Source organism: Arachis duranensis, chromosome 6 (assembly GCF_000817695.3).
Source record: "Arachis duranensis cultivar V14167 chromosome 6, aradu.V14167.gnm2.J7QH, whole genome shotgun sequence".
Classification (NCBI taxonomy): domain Eukaryota; kingdom Viridiplantae; phylum Streptophyta; class Magnoliopsida; order Fabales; family Fabaceae; genus Arachis; species Arachis duranensis.
In genome coordinates this window covers 82,273,207-82,291,428 of record NC_029777.3, presented here as the reverse complement: position 1 = coordinate 82,291,428, position 18,222 = coordinate 82,273,207, and the positions used below count along the sequence as shown (strand labels likewise).

The 18,222-nt window shown below is 35.1% G+C and overlaps 1 protein-coding gene across 1 annotated transcript in view; it reads right to left on the bottom strand.

The window, feature by feature from the left end:
* Positions 1-13,629: 13,629 nt before the first annotated feature.
* The window catches only part of LOC107494273 (zinc transporter 5-like), a 12,471-nt gene continuing 7,878 nt past the window's right edge, over positions 13,630-18,222 (bottom strand). The window contains exon 3 of the mRNA XM_021124933.2: positions 13,630-13,935. Coding sequence (XP_020980592.1) covers positions 13,630-13,935 — 306 coding nt within the window. The remainder of the gene's footprint in view (positions 13,936-18,222) is intronic.

The following is an 18,222-nucleotide window of genomic DNA, read 5'->3' as shown; positions in this document are numbered from 1 at the left end:
CTGACAACTTCAAAGATAACCTTTGGATTAAAGAAATTCAATAGGATCAATAAGAATAAAATCAGTGCATTAGTTCGAAACAAAGTCAAGCTGAGTCGAAGGAGTAGGAGGCTTACAAAAGAGAATATCTCAAACCTAAGGCAAAGCTCACAGGACTCAAGTGCACGATTAAAAATACTTCCGAATACATTGTTCATAAAAGAATAGAAAACTTGTGGAGAAATCATTTCGCAGTTTAAAAGAAAGTTAAGCAACAGACATTTTTCAAGAGAGTAACAAAAGCAAAAACGTGGCTTTGCTTTAATACAATTTCATATCGAAGTAGATTATGTAGAATTTTAAAAACAACATGCACACCGGTTTGGCTAAGAGTTAAAACATTTCCTCAAATATCTTAGAAAGATAGTTAGGTGCACAACTTAACCAAAAGTAATTCATAAAACTCGAAAGAAATCAAATGCTTGTTCAAAAATTCTCAAAGTTCATAGTCAAACAAGCGCGTATAAAAAATATAGCAAGGACGAAAGAAGAAGTTAAATTCTATTTAGAAAAGAGAATCTAAGGTAAAAATTTGCTTATAAGTTGGTAAGGAAAATCAGTAGTGTGTTACAAATGGACAGATTTCTACTAAATAAGGAAGCTTTCAAAACTTCATTTAAAATAGCGCATGCCAACCTTAAAAACAACTTTGTCAAAATTGAACCATGGTTTCAATCTCAATCAAGCAACAGAAAATAAATTCCGTTTAGAATTTCTTCTAAGAGAATTCAAAACTCTTAAAAATTTTAAAACAAGGCTCCAAAAGTATACTTGAAATCACCATCTCAGAAGGGCATTCAAGGAGTTTAGGATGTACTTAAAAAGGAGTCAAGCCATATAAGAAAAGATCTTAAATCAAGGTAGTTCGCACAATATCCACTAGGCATGAGACATCAAACAAGCTTTCAATTGATCCAAAAGAATACAAAAGTCATAGGAAAAGATAACTCAATCATTAGTAATTTCTAAAGGATAAATCTTTAACTAAAAACTCTAGTAGAGACAATGAGAGAATAAACGATGCACGAAATTAAAAAAATCAAGCCGACTCATATAAGGATGAGGTTCACAAGAGAAGGGAAACTTGAGTGATGGTAGTGCCCACAAGAGGTAAAAGAATGATTAAAACATAATCAAGTATGACATTCATGGATATGGAAAAGCTTAAGAGAGAATGAGTTCGTTCACAAGAAGAAAGCTATGAGTCCAACATTTTCAAAAGAACAACAATGGCATAGAAAATGTAGTATGCTAAACCAAACTCAAGACAAAAATAGATTAGGTAAAGTTCATCAACGAAAATCAACTGGGATCAAAGCGAAAAATTCTTTTTTTCCAGAATTTTGAAAAACACCTAAATCAATAGTCAAATTAAGATATGCATTGGAACTGTAGTAAAATCATTAGAAAGTCTAATTGTAGTTAAAATAAGTGTAGTTCTGTAAACTAGTAAAAGCACAGGCGAGGTATTAGAATTAAACAGTTGTTAAACTGTATAAGGAATTTTCAAAGTTTCATATATGGATAAGTATATATCTAATCAACAATATTTTTTATAAAATCTCAAAATTGGCTGTGATCACTGTCAAATAAGAGAAAAACTGAATCAACAATTTCTCTAATAATGGACTCGGAATCAGGAGTTAAAATGCATAGCGCATTAAGACAAGTTCAAAGCCATATCAAAGGATACATGAATCAAGAAGAACTCAAACAGAGGAAGGTAGATGCAACAAGGATTTCAAACAAGCAGATGCACTTAAGATCAAACAAGAATGCATATGAATAGAGGAATAGAGTTGAAAAATCAAACTACTTTTCAAAAGGATTAGCAAACAAGAACTTCAAGTTAGGATATGAAAGAACAGGTCGACTCGAACAAAATTCAAGACACACAACTGAATAGCCTCGAGAAATAGTTTCCAACGTCCCCAAAACCCGCGATTCGCTTTATCCAAAACTCATATATCATCTATGATAACCCATCAGTTCTTTCATATACACAATTCACTAGTATTAAGTCGGCCAAACATAATATCGGGAATTATACAATGCAAGACTAACAGTGTTAATCAATAGACCGTCATGTGCATAAAGCTCTAATTCTTATCATCCGACGAAGGCCTATTACATGACAAACGCTCAGAGTATGCAATTGAAGCATAGTCAGTCCATTCCTCAGGCTCTACAGGAAGGACCGCTCTGATACTATAATGTAACACCCTAACTACCAAAGCTCACGCTTCCAGCTGTGCGACTCTGATAGCTCAGACATTACGATGACTCTTATACTATTTAATACTAAAATATGAGCCTTTTTAAAACTTTAAATCGCAATACCACTCCAAAACACTTTTGTTATGTAACGTACATCCATACATACAATACAAATTAAAAAAAAACTCACAAAGAGTATATACATATATATAATATTGCAAACTTTAACCAATACAATTCATGTCCCTCTTACAAGTATATAAAGATAAAGGCGAGGGTAAAATAAATAATAACTATAGCAATACAAAGTATCACGACAACGACTAGATAAACTCTTCGTGACTTCCGCGTCCATATCCTGAAATGGAAAAGTTGTAGGGGGTGAGAACATCATCCTCGAAAGGGTTCTCACCGTAGGGTTGCAAAATTACTATAATAGGATACGCGAGATAAAATTGTTATAGTGATTGATAACTGCCTTATGTATCTTTTCAAAAACAATGGTTTATTATAAAAGAGAAATCTAAAACCTTTTCTGAAAGAGGCACTGTTCAATTCTTAAAAACACAAAAGCCTTTCAAAAGGTTTATCTATGCTGAACCAAATTAGCCTTTCATATTTCTCCAAATCAGAAATACAAAACCGAAACCAACCATCGGTCCAACTCATTTCAACCACGGCCCTAGGCCCAAACAATCCAACAGCAACCAATCCACCACAATTCAACAGAGTTCCAGTTGCAAACACAAGTAGGAAGGTTCAAGTACAAACAAACAGTTACAGCAAGTAGAACAATTAGCAGTTAATCACAAGTAATCACAAAGGCAAACCAAGTACAATATGCACACCCAAACAATGTCACATAGATGCATATGATGAATGCCTGTCCTAGTGGCTAATGATATCATCTATCAGTTATAGAGCTAACCCGACAAGTCCTGGTAGCTAACCATTGGACTGTCCCTCTATCGTGCATCCCCAACTCGAGTTATTCTTGATCATCATCGTTATCATAATCATAATCCATATCCAACACCCTCACTGGTGTATATTCACGGGGGCGAGCTCATCTGGGACTTTCACAGTGCCCGGCCACACTTACGACATAGGGTCAGCAGAGTCTCGAGTCTCCACCTGGAGCACATGGTGGCTAGCAACTGCTTTCTTCCAGGAAAACTTGTGTCTCCGATAGTGGAAGTGCAACAATCACAATATCAATAATTCATCATATTTGCATTCATTCTCAGCCATGATTCAACATTTATCTCAGCCATCCGGCTTAAGTTCATAATTCATATTCAGCCATCCGGCTCATGACATATTCCGCAATCAGCCATAATTCATTATCATATACAGCCATTCCGGCTCAAAACAATATAGCACTTCCACCATTCAACATCATCAAATTCATAAAAATCAATATTCAAAGCCATAAATCATTTTTTCTCAATTCACTTCACTTTGAAATCAAATTTCAATGCTTTTCAACCTTGGCTTTAAAGTTCTCATTTCTCAAATCATCTCAGGCTCATAACCCACTCTTACTTAAGGTAAGTTTCCCTTTTTTTAAAAAAAAACAAAGCCACCATCGACATTCTCTTTTTAAAACTTCCAAAACCATGGCAAGTTAAAAACTTATTTTGAAATATTCAAAATCGTCCATCCAACAACGGGAATTTATAACAAAAGTTCCTTGGCAGAGTCTCAAGTCTTTAAGGGAGAATAACATAATTCATTTCCTCAAATTCACTTAAAATCATTAAAACCTTGGCTTCCTGATTTGAGTGCTAAAAGTAGGATCTAAGCCAAACCGAATCATGTAATCAATTACTCTTTTCAAAGCTGTTTTCTTCACTTAAACAAAACCAGCTTCAACCCCATGATAAATTCTAAAAGCATTTCAAACTACTCAGAAATTGTTTTAATCTTACAAAAATTCTGAATTCAAAGAGTACTTAAAACTTTTTCCAAAATATTTTAAAATGAAACTTGTCAATAGATGTTCAGGTTCTTTCAAAGTCACTGAAACTCCTCTAATTGAAACCGTCTAGTCAAATTCAAAGACTTAGCCCTTTTCACATTTAAAACAGCTTTAGAACATAAGTTTCATCTAAATAACTTTCTCCCAAAAAGATACAATACTTTTCTTAAGAAACAGGACTAAATCATAATTTTCTCTTTAATAATTCATTTCAAAAGCATGAATCATCCTTTTTTTAATAATTCAAATAAAATAGTAGAAGTCTTTAACTCATCATTTTTCCAGAAAACATTTCAATAAAGTCCCAGATTCTACCGGAATTTCGGTAGCACCTCTCCTAAAACTTGGACTTTACCACCCGGTTCGGGTCCCAACAAAACCGTTCCACAATCCCTTTCAATAGTCCAAATCCAAAATCAGTTCAAGAGGAAGCTAAATCCAACAGTCACTCATTTTCATATTTCGGCTCTGCTTGCTCTCTCAAAAGCAGAAACAGCTACAAGCGGCACAAGCAAATCGGATTCTAATTCCTAAAACCATTAACATTGCCAATACTTTATTACACGGAATAGAACACTAACGCAGGACTTTTGAAACAAAAATACTCACTGAAATAGCGAAACGAAATAGCTGCGGGTTCTGAACCAGTTTGGCAGCGGCCCCAGCAGTCACCTCAAGCGGCAGCGGCGATGAAAAACCCCAACAACTGCGACTGCACAACAACGTCATGACCATAAAAACCCAAAAAGAGAAAAGAAAGAAAACCAAATGCAAGGACCCTTACCGGCTGCGGTTTCAGTGGCCAAGGCAATTTTCTTCGGCGACCATACAGTGGACCACAACCACTGCGGCAGCTAAGAGGGCGCGCGGCCTTGGCGGCAGTTCTTAATGGCGATGGCAGTATGCGTGGCAGAACAACCCACCACCATCGTGCCTCACCCTCTCCACAACATACTCCTCTCTCCTCGAAGCTCGACGGCGACAGCACACGGCGGCTCGGAAAGAACGGCGACGGTATTGCGACGCCAGCGGCCATGGGAGCTCGGTGCTAAGCTGAAAGCGACAATTCCCCCGCGGCGGTGAGGACACAGCTGGCTTCGCGACTCCCACTCCCTCTTCGCGTCTTTCTTTGGCAGTGGGAGGTGGCGTGGCGGCGAGACGTGGGTCGACGGCAGGGCGCAGGTCCATCTCTCCCTGTTTCGCGAGCTCTCTCTTCTCGTTCAGATCTCCCCTCCCGTCTGTTAGCGACGGAGGTGATGGTGGCAGTGGCACCCACCGCGCCGCCTTCCTCTTCTCCCCTCTTCCCTGATTCTTTGTTTGTTTCCCTCTGCCCTTCTTTCTTTCATTGAGTTTTGGGGGAAAACCGCATGTGTTGTGGCTGCTGGGACGTGGGGGGACAGGTAACCGGGTAGGGTTTCAGGGTTAGGGTTTTTAAGTAAAATTAGGAGTAGGGGAATATTGGTAATTTCAAATAAAATTGGGAATAATATAGTAATTGAAACCTAGATTAAATCCAACACTAATTATATATAGAAAAATACTATTTGCTCATCAATTTTATAAATTATTTTCAATAAAATGTTCAAATCAAAAAATTAGAAAAAATATACTTAATTTCCCAAAAAAAGTAGTATCAATATTTTAAAATATTAATTATTTAGTCCAAATCATATAAAATCCTTATTTTTTCACAACTACCAACTTTATAATTTAAATATAGAAAATAATCCAATAATTATGAAATTAAGTAAAATCTTCACTTTAATTATCAAAACTTGATTTAATCATTCTCAATGAAATTCTCCATGAAATAATTTCTAAAAGTAAGATCTCTAATAATAAATATATTCAAAATCAGCTTATAATAAGATTTTTCAAAAGTTCTTGGTCTTACAGCATACGTGTAAGCCACGCGCACACGTGGCCCCTATTCCAGCAAACATGGTTTTCTAAGTTTTAAACCCTATTTCAAACTTCTAAACCTCTATTTTTAGTCCTTTAGTCATAAATAATAGTATTAAACCTAATAATCAGATGAAGTTAAGAAATGGGGATAACTTGGAGGTGAAGTAAAGCTGAAAAATGATTAATTGCTTATGAAATGTTACGGATAATCATGTATGATACTTGGCTTGAATAATCAAATGATCTGAGATACGAGATTCCCTGGGTAAAGTACCGTGGCTTGCCACCAGGTCTACTAGGTCGAAAACTTGATACTCTGTTGACCCTGCGACGTAAGGGTGACCGGGCACTTATAAATTCGTGGGAATGTTTACCCCCATTGAGCAATATTATTTATTTGAGAAAAAACTTTGCATAAACTCTTAGAGATGCATGTCGAGGGACAGTCCAAAGGTTTAGCAAGCCGGACTTGTCGGGTTGGCTTGATAACCTACAGATGAGACTCATCAGCCATAGGACAGGCATGCATCATGTGCATATTACTTGAATTACTTGTTTGTGCATTAACTGGGAGTGCCTAATTGCATTTTCTATGTTAACTGTATATTTGTTACCTGTAGTACTTGTAACCTTCTTGTGTTTGCCATTATCTGTTTATTTGGCTGTGATATGTTCTCGGAGATGGAGGTACGAAGGAAAGGCGGTAAGACTAGATTTAAGATTAAGTTAAGTTAGGCTTAGATACTCCTAGAAAACCACCTTTTATGGTTTCTGTTTAATATTTTAAGCTTTATAATCTGAGTGTCGGTGTTCTAGGATTATCTCTGGCATTCGCAAGACCTTATATCTTATATTTATGGCACCTTTACCATACTGAGAACCTCAGTTTCTCATCCCATACTATATTGTTATTTTTCAGATGCAGGTCGAGAGGCACCTTGTTAGGCGTATGGACTTTTGAAGCGAAGTGGCTGTCGGGTTACTTTTGTTGTATAGTTATGTATATATATGTACTTAGTTTTCTCTCCGCATAACTTATTTCTCTTGATCCTCTTTGAGGCTTATGGAGAGACAGGATTTTGTTTATGTAAATTTGGATTTTGGATATGTTTATATATGTGTATATATTCTCCGGCCAGCCCTAACTTCGCGGGCTGAGTTAGGAGCTTGTTACTTTGTATCTTTGGCCATCTATTCCTACTTTTGTTATCTTATGCTTGATAGTTATAGTTTTCCTAGCATGCAAGTTAACTCGTTTTCTGAACATTGCGCTTTAGTTCGTGATTTTTATTTTATCTATTCTTCAAGGCTCCTAGTTTATTATGTTCTTTCTGCTATTATATGTACACATTTTATTCTAGAGGTCGTAATACCACACCACCTCTGTATTACGGCTTAAGCGTAAAGCTGAGTGTGGTAGGGTGTTACCTCGCATGACAACATATGAACTTTTTATGTATATTATTTCCCTAATCCTTCTAAGGACTATGATTGATTCAATTGGATACCCTCTCAACCAAGAACCTTAGATATTCAACTGATCTTTTCAGGTAAGATTCGAATTGGATACTCTACCAACCTAAAAATGTTTCAAACTTTTTTAAGTTAAGAAATGACTCAATTGGATGTCCTACCAAACAAAAACTTTAGATATTCTCTTGATCTTCTCAGGTAAGACTCAGATCAAACCAATGCTTAATATAAGAACATTAGATATTCTTTCCTTAAACCTTCTTAGTACTAGGAATAACAAAAATGATCAAAGGTGTGATGTCTGAAGACTTACAAGATAATTTAGCATAAAGATGTTTTCAACTTCTACAAATGAGTTGATGAATTATTTTTAGATTCTCTGATACTGTACTAATATGATACAGCTAAGTTCAGACAAGTCATCTCAGAATTTCAAAAATGTAATATGATCTACAGATAAGAATCAAATGACAACCTAAATTACAAGTCGAAGAACAAAATATTTTTCTAACATAGAAGAATGAAAAAAAAAGGAATAAACTAAGAATAAAAAATCTAAAAATTTGCAGCATGTTATAAAATTAAAAGTGTGGCTATCCTACTACTTAATGGAGCATTATCAAAGTTTAATAATACGTGCTTCCACAGTTCCACTAAACAATAAGTGGGTTAGGTAATCAATAGTTTATTATTGTTTGATTCAATTTTCATACATAAATAGGTGCTATAGATGAAAGTTTTAGGACTACAACAAGCATAAGAGAATAAGTCATTAGCTATATAGCTATGTTAGTATTCTTTTGTAACTCCGAATATTGTTGAGAGTGTGTTATAAATTACCAAGTGTTACAGTATAAGGATATTGTTAATATATAACTCTCTTATTCTTAATTATATATAAATCTCTACATCTATTTTTCTACTTTCATTATAATTACACAACATAGCACTTTGTTTTAAAAAATGTTCTTGTTTTGTCAAAGACCTGGATCGACTTTACATAAGTAGTGAACAATTACTACAATAAAAATGCTAAGTACCATTGGATTTCTCAAATATATCCGATGGTAATCAATTTACCGTCAGATTTATCGTCGAAAATAATCTAACAATATAAACCTCGCCAGTAAATATTTACCGTCAGATTTATTTTGTCCAACAGTAATTACCATCGAATTTCGCGACAGATTACTAGCTCAGGAAACCAATTGCCAAAGCATGTTTTTACGCGCCATATTACCATCGGATTATTTCTATGGTAATGCCATTTTTTTTTTGAATTTGAAATAAAAGATCAATTTTAATTTTAAATTTAAATATTTTTCACACAATTAGTAGTTAATTAGTAAATAATGAAGAATTTTTATTTAAAATAAATAAATAATACAATGTGAAAATTAAATAAAGTGTAAAGTATACTTTTTGTCTCTGAAGTTTGACAAAAATTTAAAAAATACCCCTAAATTTTATTTTGTTTCAATTTTATCCCAAAAGTTTTCGATTTTCATCAAATGTATCCCTGACGACTAATTTTTTAAAAAATTTAAGACCAATTCAATAACAATTTCATAAGAACAACTCTCAACACAAACAAATCAAGCATAATTTTCATGCATTATTGTTAGATTGGTCTTAACTTTTATGAAAATTTAGCCGTTGAGAGTATATTTGATGCAAATCAAAAACTTCTAGGACAAAATTGAAACAAAATAAAACTTAGAAATATTTTTTAAACTTTTACCAAGCTTTAAGGACAAAAAAATATACTTTACCCTTAAATAAAAGTAAAGTAAAGCAAATAAATGTATGAAACAATAAAAAACCTAATATCTACAGTTCTAGGTAGTCGTCATCGTCATCAGTCCTGTGGCCTTGAATCAGCGGTGCAAAAGGTGGTGATGATGTTCGTGAGCACTAGCGCTACCGATGCCACATACAGCAGGATCGCTGCCATCAGCAGCGGTGCTGCCACTAGCAGGGTCGATGCTAGTGACGTGCATCTGGGTCTAGTACACAAGGTTGTGCTGGAGCTCCTGCATCTGGAGCCTCAAATCCACGCCTTCCTCGGGCTGTACAGCTCGACTAATGGCAGAGCCTGATGACAACCTCAACGTCGAGGTGTGGAGGCTGCTGGCGAAGAACGACATCATTCCGTATATGTAGTTCTTGTACAAGGCTAAGGTGGTCTCGTGCCAAACCACATTGGGGTCGACAACTGAGGCCGTAGATCCATCAGCAGCGTCCTCTCCACTTTGCTGAGATTGTTGAGTCGCAGCCTCTAGTCTCTATGTGTAGGACTTCTGTGCAATTAACACAAGTCACTGTGTGATTAGTAAGCTAAGACAGATATAATGTTAATATCTAATAAGTTCATAGCAGAAGATAATTAGACATATATTTACTCACATGATAGTCCTGAGACCACTGATCAACAAATCTCGCCTTGTTCTCCTTCAGCGTGTGAGTGTACTTAAAGGTCTCTGCCAATAACATACCAGCCTGGCCTTGGTCTTCATGAAGGTCGCTGAGCCGCCGGTGTATTTTTTCGACCTCTCTAATGTACTATTAGCTCAGTTGGTGAGACGCCAATGCCTGAACCCCGCATCGATCCCCCAATGAGTGAACATGCCCTTCTTTACCTCCGATCAGAGCCAGTGCGTCCGCTGGTCCTGGCCGTGGTGAACATCATCCAGCATTTGCTGAAGCCACCGACCCATCCTATAGTCGAATATCTTTCGGATGGCTAGGTCGTGTTCAGCATCCCAAATGAAGTAAAGCTGCAACAACGAAGCTTTAAATTAAGTTAAACAGGATAGAGGATATAAACTAGCAAAAAAGAATTAAAAAAAGAAACAATGAAAGTAATTACTACTCTTTTTTCAAACCAACACTGCCTGGTCTCAGTGGAGATCCTCGTGTAGTTGGGCCAGGGCATGTCGTACATCAGTTTGATGACATTCGTTATCTCCTGAGTACATGCATTCTGGTTCGGAAAAAACCTAACAACAACCCACAAACAAAAATAAACCTAAATCCATTAAACAGGAATCAATTTTTCAAGAAATCTCAACAACAATAGGAATCATAATTAATAAAACTAGAAAATAATAACCATCAGCATTCCAAATCAATTTAAATCCACTAAACAAAAATTAAATTTTCAGGAAATCTCAGCAACAACTGAAATCATAATCAATAAAACTAGAAAACAATAAATAGAAAATGCGATACTTATCCCATGCCGCCATTAGACCAAATGTGCAACTGTACAATGGTAGGTTGGTCCACTAAGCCCGCAACATGTGGCATGACTGGGATGGTTGGAGTAGAATAAGAGGATCCAGAAGTCCCGGGGTACCAGAAAAAACCCTCCCTCTATCGCAACCACGGCTGCAACCACGATCGGCAACCTGATCGGCAGCACCTCTTCCTATCGTCATGTTTGCATCTATCAAAACCAGCCGTAATACAGTCAATGAACATCTTTCAGACAATGTCAAACAACTCCAGTAACAATATTCAGCTATTCAGTTTAATAATCAAAACACTTTTCAAAACTTTAAATTCAAAGTTCAAATTCAAAATTAAAATAAGAAAAACCAATTCAACAATCAATAAAACCTTAGCATATTCATAAACTCAAATTCAGTCATCTTCAAACACGTATAAAAACGTAGTCTTCATAGGAAAAATATTTATTCTTTACATATATTTGATGATGTGTTATCCTATAACAAAAATATTTAACATAATTACACAATCTGTTTTCATTGGTAAAACAAACAATACAATTAAAAGTGTCATTAATATTTTAAAAATAGTTGAACTAGAGAATTAATTTTTATTTCTATCTCATATTAATATTTAAATGCACATCTTAAATTACATACTAGAAGAATATCCAAAATTTCGTTAAAAATAACCTCTGAAACTAAAATAAAATATCTAAAGTCATAAAGTTTTAATGAAAATCACCAGAAAAATGATTTAGAATTAAAATAAAATCTTAATAAGTATAAATAAAAAAAATGTTGACTCAATATAGAAATCTCAATTAACTCAATATAGAGATTTTCAATCAACAAAACAAGGTATAATCTAATCGAATTTCAACATGCATCAATATTAAGCATACAAGCTTCTATTTTTAATATTCTCCTTTGAATCTGTTACCTATTGTTGTAGAGATAGAATCAATTCGAAGAGGAAAAGTTGGGCAGCGACGGTGGTGGTGGCGGTAACGAGCAAACACCAGAGAGAAGAAACCTGGGGAGCGACAGTGGTGGCTCTGTGATGCGGTGCGGCGGTTTGCAATTCAAAGAATAGAGAAGGTTAACAGTCAAGTGGCAAGGAGAGAAGCGGGAGAAGAAGAAGAAAAAAAGGGTCTCAGAGGTGGGTAGGCTGATGGCGATGGAGAGGGGGCTGTGGTGGTGGCAGTGTCGGCGACAGCAGATGGTAGTTTTGGGGAGAGGAAGGGAGAGGGAAGGTTTTGGTGGTTTTGTGAGAGAGGGAGTGAATCTGAATGAGGGAAAAAAGGGTTTGCATTTTGAATTTACATCCTAGTTACTATCGGATGTGTCTGACGGTAATACTTTATGGATCACTAAAACACATTGTTTCACGAACTGGCATTACCGTCGGACAAATCCGTGGATATATCCAACAGTAAAGAACAAACCATTTTATTTTTTGTTTCCCTCTAAAGATTACCAGTAGAGTTACTGTCAGATCCCAAAATCCACCAGCAATCACTAAACCTTATGAATTCAATGACATTACCGCTGGTAAATTTGACGATAATCTCGTCGCTAACGTTCGACATTAAATCTGATGGTACTCAATATTTTTCTTGTAGTGAATAAAGATTCATTGAAAATTCTTCTTCTTTCTATGTTCACTTTTTTAAAATAGTATAAAAAGTTAAATTAATTTCAACTTGTCTAAGTGCTTTTTGTCAGAATGATAGCTTCCTATTATATTGTGTTAGTTGTAAGAGAAAAGTCAAATGGTTTAACTTCTTGAGTTTAAGTACGTTTTTATATTTGAACATTAGAAAGTAGAAACTATGATGCTTTTTCTAAAATATGTAATATTCTCATGTTTTTATACTAATTAGTCTTTTGAGATATCATATAGCTAACATATGATACTCCTACAACTTGAGTAAAAGATTATGCTTAATAGAGATATTACACCTAATTAGTTACTTTATGAATTTGAGACATTATTGTCCATCAAAATTAATTTATAAACAACAAAGAAAACGCAACAAAATGAATTGCCTATCAAAGATTATTGGCTAAGGGTGTTTGAAAAGATAAGTGACCATGATTAAGAGAGAATTGCAACATTTGTGCAAATTATTCAAAAAAAATTATAATAGTAGAATTTCACAATTGTTGAATTAAAATTAAGAGATTAAACTATTTTAAAATCAATGTTAATTTAAAATAAGTAGAGTGTTTTTTGCTTCACCAAGATTATTTTGAATTATTTCCAAACACGTGGCCTATAATCAGTTGGTTGGTCACCGCATTTAAAAGATAGTTGATTGGTTTTATATATCTCTGATTGAGATGATTAACAATAACAAATATAATATAAGTTTTATAATTTTTATTTAACACATTGTTCAAATATTTCTAAAATACTAGAGAATTTCTTTTAAAGTCATAAATGAAAACTTAAAAGGTATGAGACCTAAAAAAAGTATCTCAATCAATAGAGCGCCTAAGAATATGTGTGTTGAGCAAACCAAACCATTAAAAAAAATTCTTCTCTCTCCTACATAAAGCACACTGCACCAACAAAAAAGAAGTATACTTCATGTTTTTCTAAAGGAATAAAGAAACCGTGAAAAGAAAAAGATTTTCAATGTTAAGTATAAGTCACTCATGATATAAGAATCCAGAAGAGCATACTAGCATAGTGAAAGAAAGAAAGACAAAAGTAAAAAACTAAAACCAAAGAAAAGGTAAATTTTGTATGGAGAAGAAAGCACAAGTTATTTGTTCTTATGCCCATTTGGCAATAAGAGTCATTAAACCAGCTCCTAAAAGAAGAGAAATATTTGCCCCTATTTGAAGTTTACCACTTTTTTGCGTTCTTGGATTCATAAAATCAGCAGCAAGAAGATCTACAAGTGCCATATAGATTAAGATTCCAGCTGAAGCTGCATTAAAGACTCCTTCCACAATAAGAGCTGTTGAACTATTATCATCATAAACATTAGAGATTCCTATGCCAATTGCAATTCCTATTGGTGTAGTTAGAGAGAAGAACAATCCCATAATTATAACAGATAGCCTTCTAAATTTTGCCTGAAATAAATTTTGTCAATGTACAAATATTAGACAATAATATGTGATTTTGTTTTCAAAGAAGTATTTATTTCTTTTTACTTTTCATTTTAGGTGGACAAAATTTTATAATTTTATTTTTTAATAATCTATGCCCCTCTTTTGGTAATAGGAATTTGTAATTATTATTTAACTTTTAATATTTTAGGTGCACAAAAATTTGAAATATGATTTTCTTTATTTTTGCTAATCTCTATCTTTTTTTCTTTTTGGTAATCGATGTGTGAAATAATGTCTACCATTTTTTTCAATTATTTCATTAAATAACAAAAATATAAATAGAATGAGTTTCGATAGAATTTTCTAACAGTATAACTAATAATTCTCTGAATTTAAAAAGATAGTCAATTATAAGAAAGTAGCGTAGAGAAAAAATTTAAAAAGAAAAGATAAAGAAAAAGGGTGTGAAAAAATTAACAAAGGAAAAAAAGAGCAAGAAGAAAAATAAGGTAGAACCAAAAAATAAAAAATCAAAGAAAGTGTTGATTGAATTGGAGGAAGAAGATCATATATCATCTAGCGAAGAGAGGTTCGACAATTTTTAACTAGAGGTGGATAAGATGTAGACGTTGGGGAACAAGCTGAGACTAACAACGTTGAAAGCATCAAAGATAAACAAGTATATCAAAGATGTGAAAGTTGAAGTTTAGAAACTAAAGAAAAGAGATGCAAAAGTAACAAAAGAGAGAGAGCGTGGAAGAAAGAAGGTGAAGGGCATCAAGTTAGGTTGTTATGGGTCTGAAAAGTTATGGGAGGGGGAATAGGCATGGTTAGAGAAATGGTATGCAAGAATACTATTAGATTTCTGGGTTCGGTTGAAACAAAAATGACTAGTCTTAAAGTATGAAGTAAGGGAAATTTGGGAGAATATTAAGTTTCAATGGGAGTGGTTTGAAGCTGTTAATAGTAGTGGTGGGTTATTGTGCATTTAGGAAATGAAATTTTTACAAATAAATAGAGTTATCAAAGGTGTAAGGTGGATACGTATTATTGGCACTATTAAAGATGTGAATGAAAGGGCTGATTGGGGTTATATATGCCCCTAATTCGGTGGGAGATAGGAAAACTGTACGAGAAGAAGTCACAAATGTGAAAAACAGTTTTGATATTCTAGAAATTGTTTTTAGAGATTTTAATGTGGTAATGAAAGCAGAGGAAAGAAGCAGCGAAATAGTATGTAGTCGTAACATGGATGTCTTGAAAAATTGGTTGTAGCAAATGGGGTAATGGAGTTACCACTATGCGGATGAAAATTTACTTGGAGAAGTGGAAGATGTGCGAGTTTGCTGGACAGATTCTGTGTCGATCCTATTTGGATCCAAAAATATCCTGGGCTGCAAGTTAGAGCAGTGAAGTGCTCAAAATCTAATGATGTTCCACTTATCAGGGAAGCGAGAACTAAAGATTGGGACCTAAACCCTTTTGGTCCCTTGATATTTGGTTCTTACATCCTCAATTCAAAAGGATGTTTGATGATAAGTAGAAGAAGGTAAAGTGCATCAGTGACAAAAAAAATTGAAGAATATGAAGTCAACGCTGAAGGAATGGAATAAGAACAAATTTAGCAATATTGAACGAAAGATCAAATGCTTTGAAGATGAAATTGTAAAAACAGAGCAAAATTTAGAGTTTGGGGTGAATCAAGAAGTAAAACTCATTAGAAGGCAAGCTCTTAAAAATCAAGTGGAAGTATGGTACAAGAGGAAGGTTGATTTTTGGAGGCAGCAATCTAGAGATAGGTTTATCAAAGATGTGAACAAGAATACAAAATATTTTCATGTAAAGGCATAGTTGAGACAATGTAAGAGCCAAATTCAAAAGATATCAGAAGAGGGAAGAAATGTGAAAGATCCTAGAAGAATAAAAATGCAAGTTAGGAGTTATTTCAAGAACTTATACACTCAAAAACCTATGCCAAAAGTGCTCTTTGAAAAATTTTTGGTTCCTAAGATATCGGAAAACGAAGTAGTCCATGTTGAAATCATTCGTAGTAATGAAGAAGTAAGAGTTGTAGTATGGTCGTGTAAATCAACAAGTGTGCCAGGCCCTGATGGCTTTAACGTGGGCTTCATAAAGAAGACTTGGAGTACTATTAGAGTCGAGTTCACAAATATGGTGAAGGAGTTTTTTCCTGAAGGAAATATGGCTATGGATATCAACACAACTTGGGTAGCATTGGCTACTAAGCCAGGCGGAAGTAAAGAGATGAAAGATCTTCAGCCAATTAGTATGGTAGGAAGCATATACAAGGTGATATCTAAGGTGATGGTGGCAAGACTAAGGCCACTAATGGGTAAATTGATAGGAGAAGCGCAATCAGCTTTCATTTAGGAATGCCAAATCTTAGATGGTGCGCTAATCGCATGTGAAACAGTGGCGTGGTTAAAGAAGACAAAGGGCAAAGGAGTAGTTGTAAAATTGGATTTTCGAAAGGCTTATGATTTAGTGAAATGGAGCTTTGTTCAACATGTGTTAAAGAGGATGGAGTTTGGTCAAACATAGAGAGCGTGGATAAGGGCAATGTTGGAGACAGCCTCAATGTTGGTGTTAGTTGATGGAGTGCCCACAAAAGACATTCTAAATGGGAAGAGAACTTAGACAAGGAGATCTAATTTCTCCATTTTTATTCTCATTGGTCGTCGAAGTGCGGATGCGATTGCTAGAAGGATTGTAAGTCGTTTGAATAGAGTGTCATTAACACATTTATAATTTGCAGATGATACAGTGCTATTTTGTCCTCCAAAGCTGAAAGTTCTGAGAAATTACAAAAGAGTTTTAAGATGTTTTGGGATTATAGCAGGGCTGTCCATAAGTCTATAATCATTCTAGTCAATTGTCATGAAAGAGTGATATGGAGATAGAAGCGAGCTATGGGTTGCGAGGTGAGAAACCTACCAATTAAGTATCTTGGTATCCTCCTTAACACAAACCCAAGGAGAATTGATACATGGAAGCTAGTCTTGGAAAAAATTGAAAAGAAATTGAGCAAATGGAAGTCAAGTTTTTTGTCAAAAGCCGGGAGGATAGTTATTATTAAGTCAATGATTAATAGCTTGCCAATATATTACTTGGGATTGTTTAAAATGCCAAAAGAAGTCGGAAGAAAAATTATTTCTATACAAAAAAATCTTTTGGGGAGAAAATGGGGGAAAGAGGGGAATGCCAACAATAAAAAAGAGTACGATACAAATACCAAAGGAGCATGACGAGTTGGGCATGGAGATTTGGCTATGAAGAATGCATTCATGCTATTTAAATAGTGGTGGAGATTCTCAACTGAGAGTGACACTTTATGAAAAAAGATAGTTGCTTCATGTTATGATATTGAATGATCATACTCCAGCAGTGGAACACATTTGCAAAAGGTCTTATGGACCTTGGAAGGATATTATTAGCATAGTCAATGCGAATGAGGTATAGTGTGAAATAGCTTTAGAGGATGGAAAATATGTGTGGGAGATGAAAACACTATAAAATTTTTGAAGGATCACTGGATAGCAGACAAGAAATTAGAAGAAAAGTTTTCAAGATTGTTTAGAAACACAAATAAAAAAGATTGTGCCATTGATGAACGTGGGTTATGGTCCGGCTCAACGTGGGTATGGAATATCAGACAAGATTCTAAAAACTAGACCGGACCAGTCAGTTCAATCGGATTAATCGGAAACTGATCAGTTGGCCGGTCTGGTTAATACTTAAAATTGGCCTACAAAAAATCGATCGAACCAGTGATTAACCAGTGAACCGGCTGAACTGGTCTGTTTTTTGAAAGTTCATTCTTCATTTGGCATCAAAACAGCATCGTTTTAGTTTGAAAAAAAAAACAAACAAAACGCGCAAAAGACCCCCCAAATGCACCAATCCCCTCTTCCATCTCTCTCACTCTCAGTCTCACCAAAATGGAAAAACTCCTAATTTCAAAGGTGGCAACTTTAGAGAGCAGCGGAAGAATGAGCGGAACCCTTGTCGGCACATGGCAGCGGCGGAGGAAGTTGGCGATGGAGGTATGTCTGAGGTTGATGTGCATGACTTCTTCCATTGTTGCAATGTCTCTCATGGTTACTGCAAAACAAGCTACGAGTAACCATTCTTCTTCTTATTCAATGTTCTTTGATCTTATATTGCTTCATTATCATTCCTCTACTTCCTCTTCTCTTTCACTCTCAGTCTCACCAAAATGGCAAAATGCCCCAATCTCTCTCACTCTCACTCTAAGCTGCCGCCACTCTTTTCCTCATCACTGTCTCT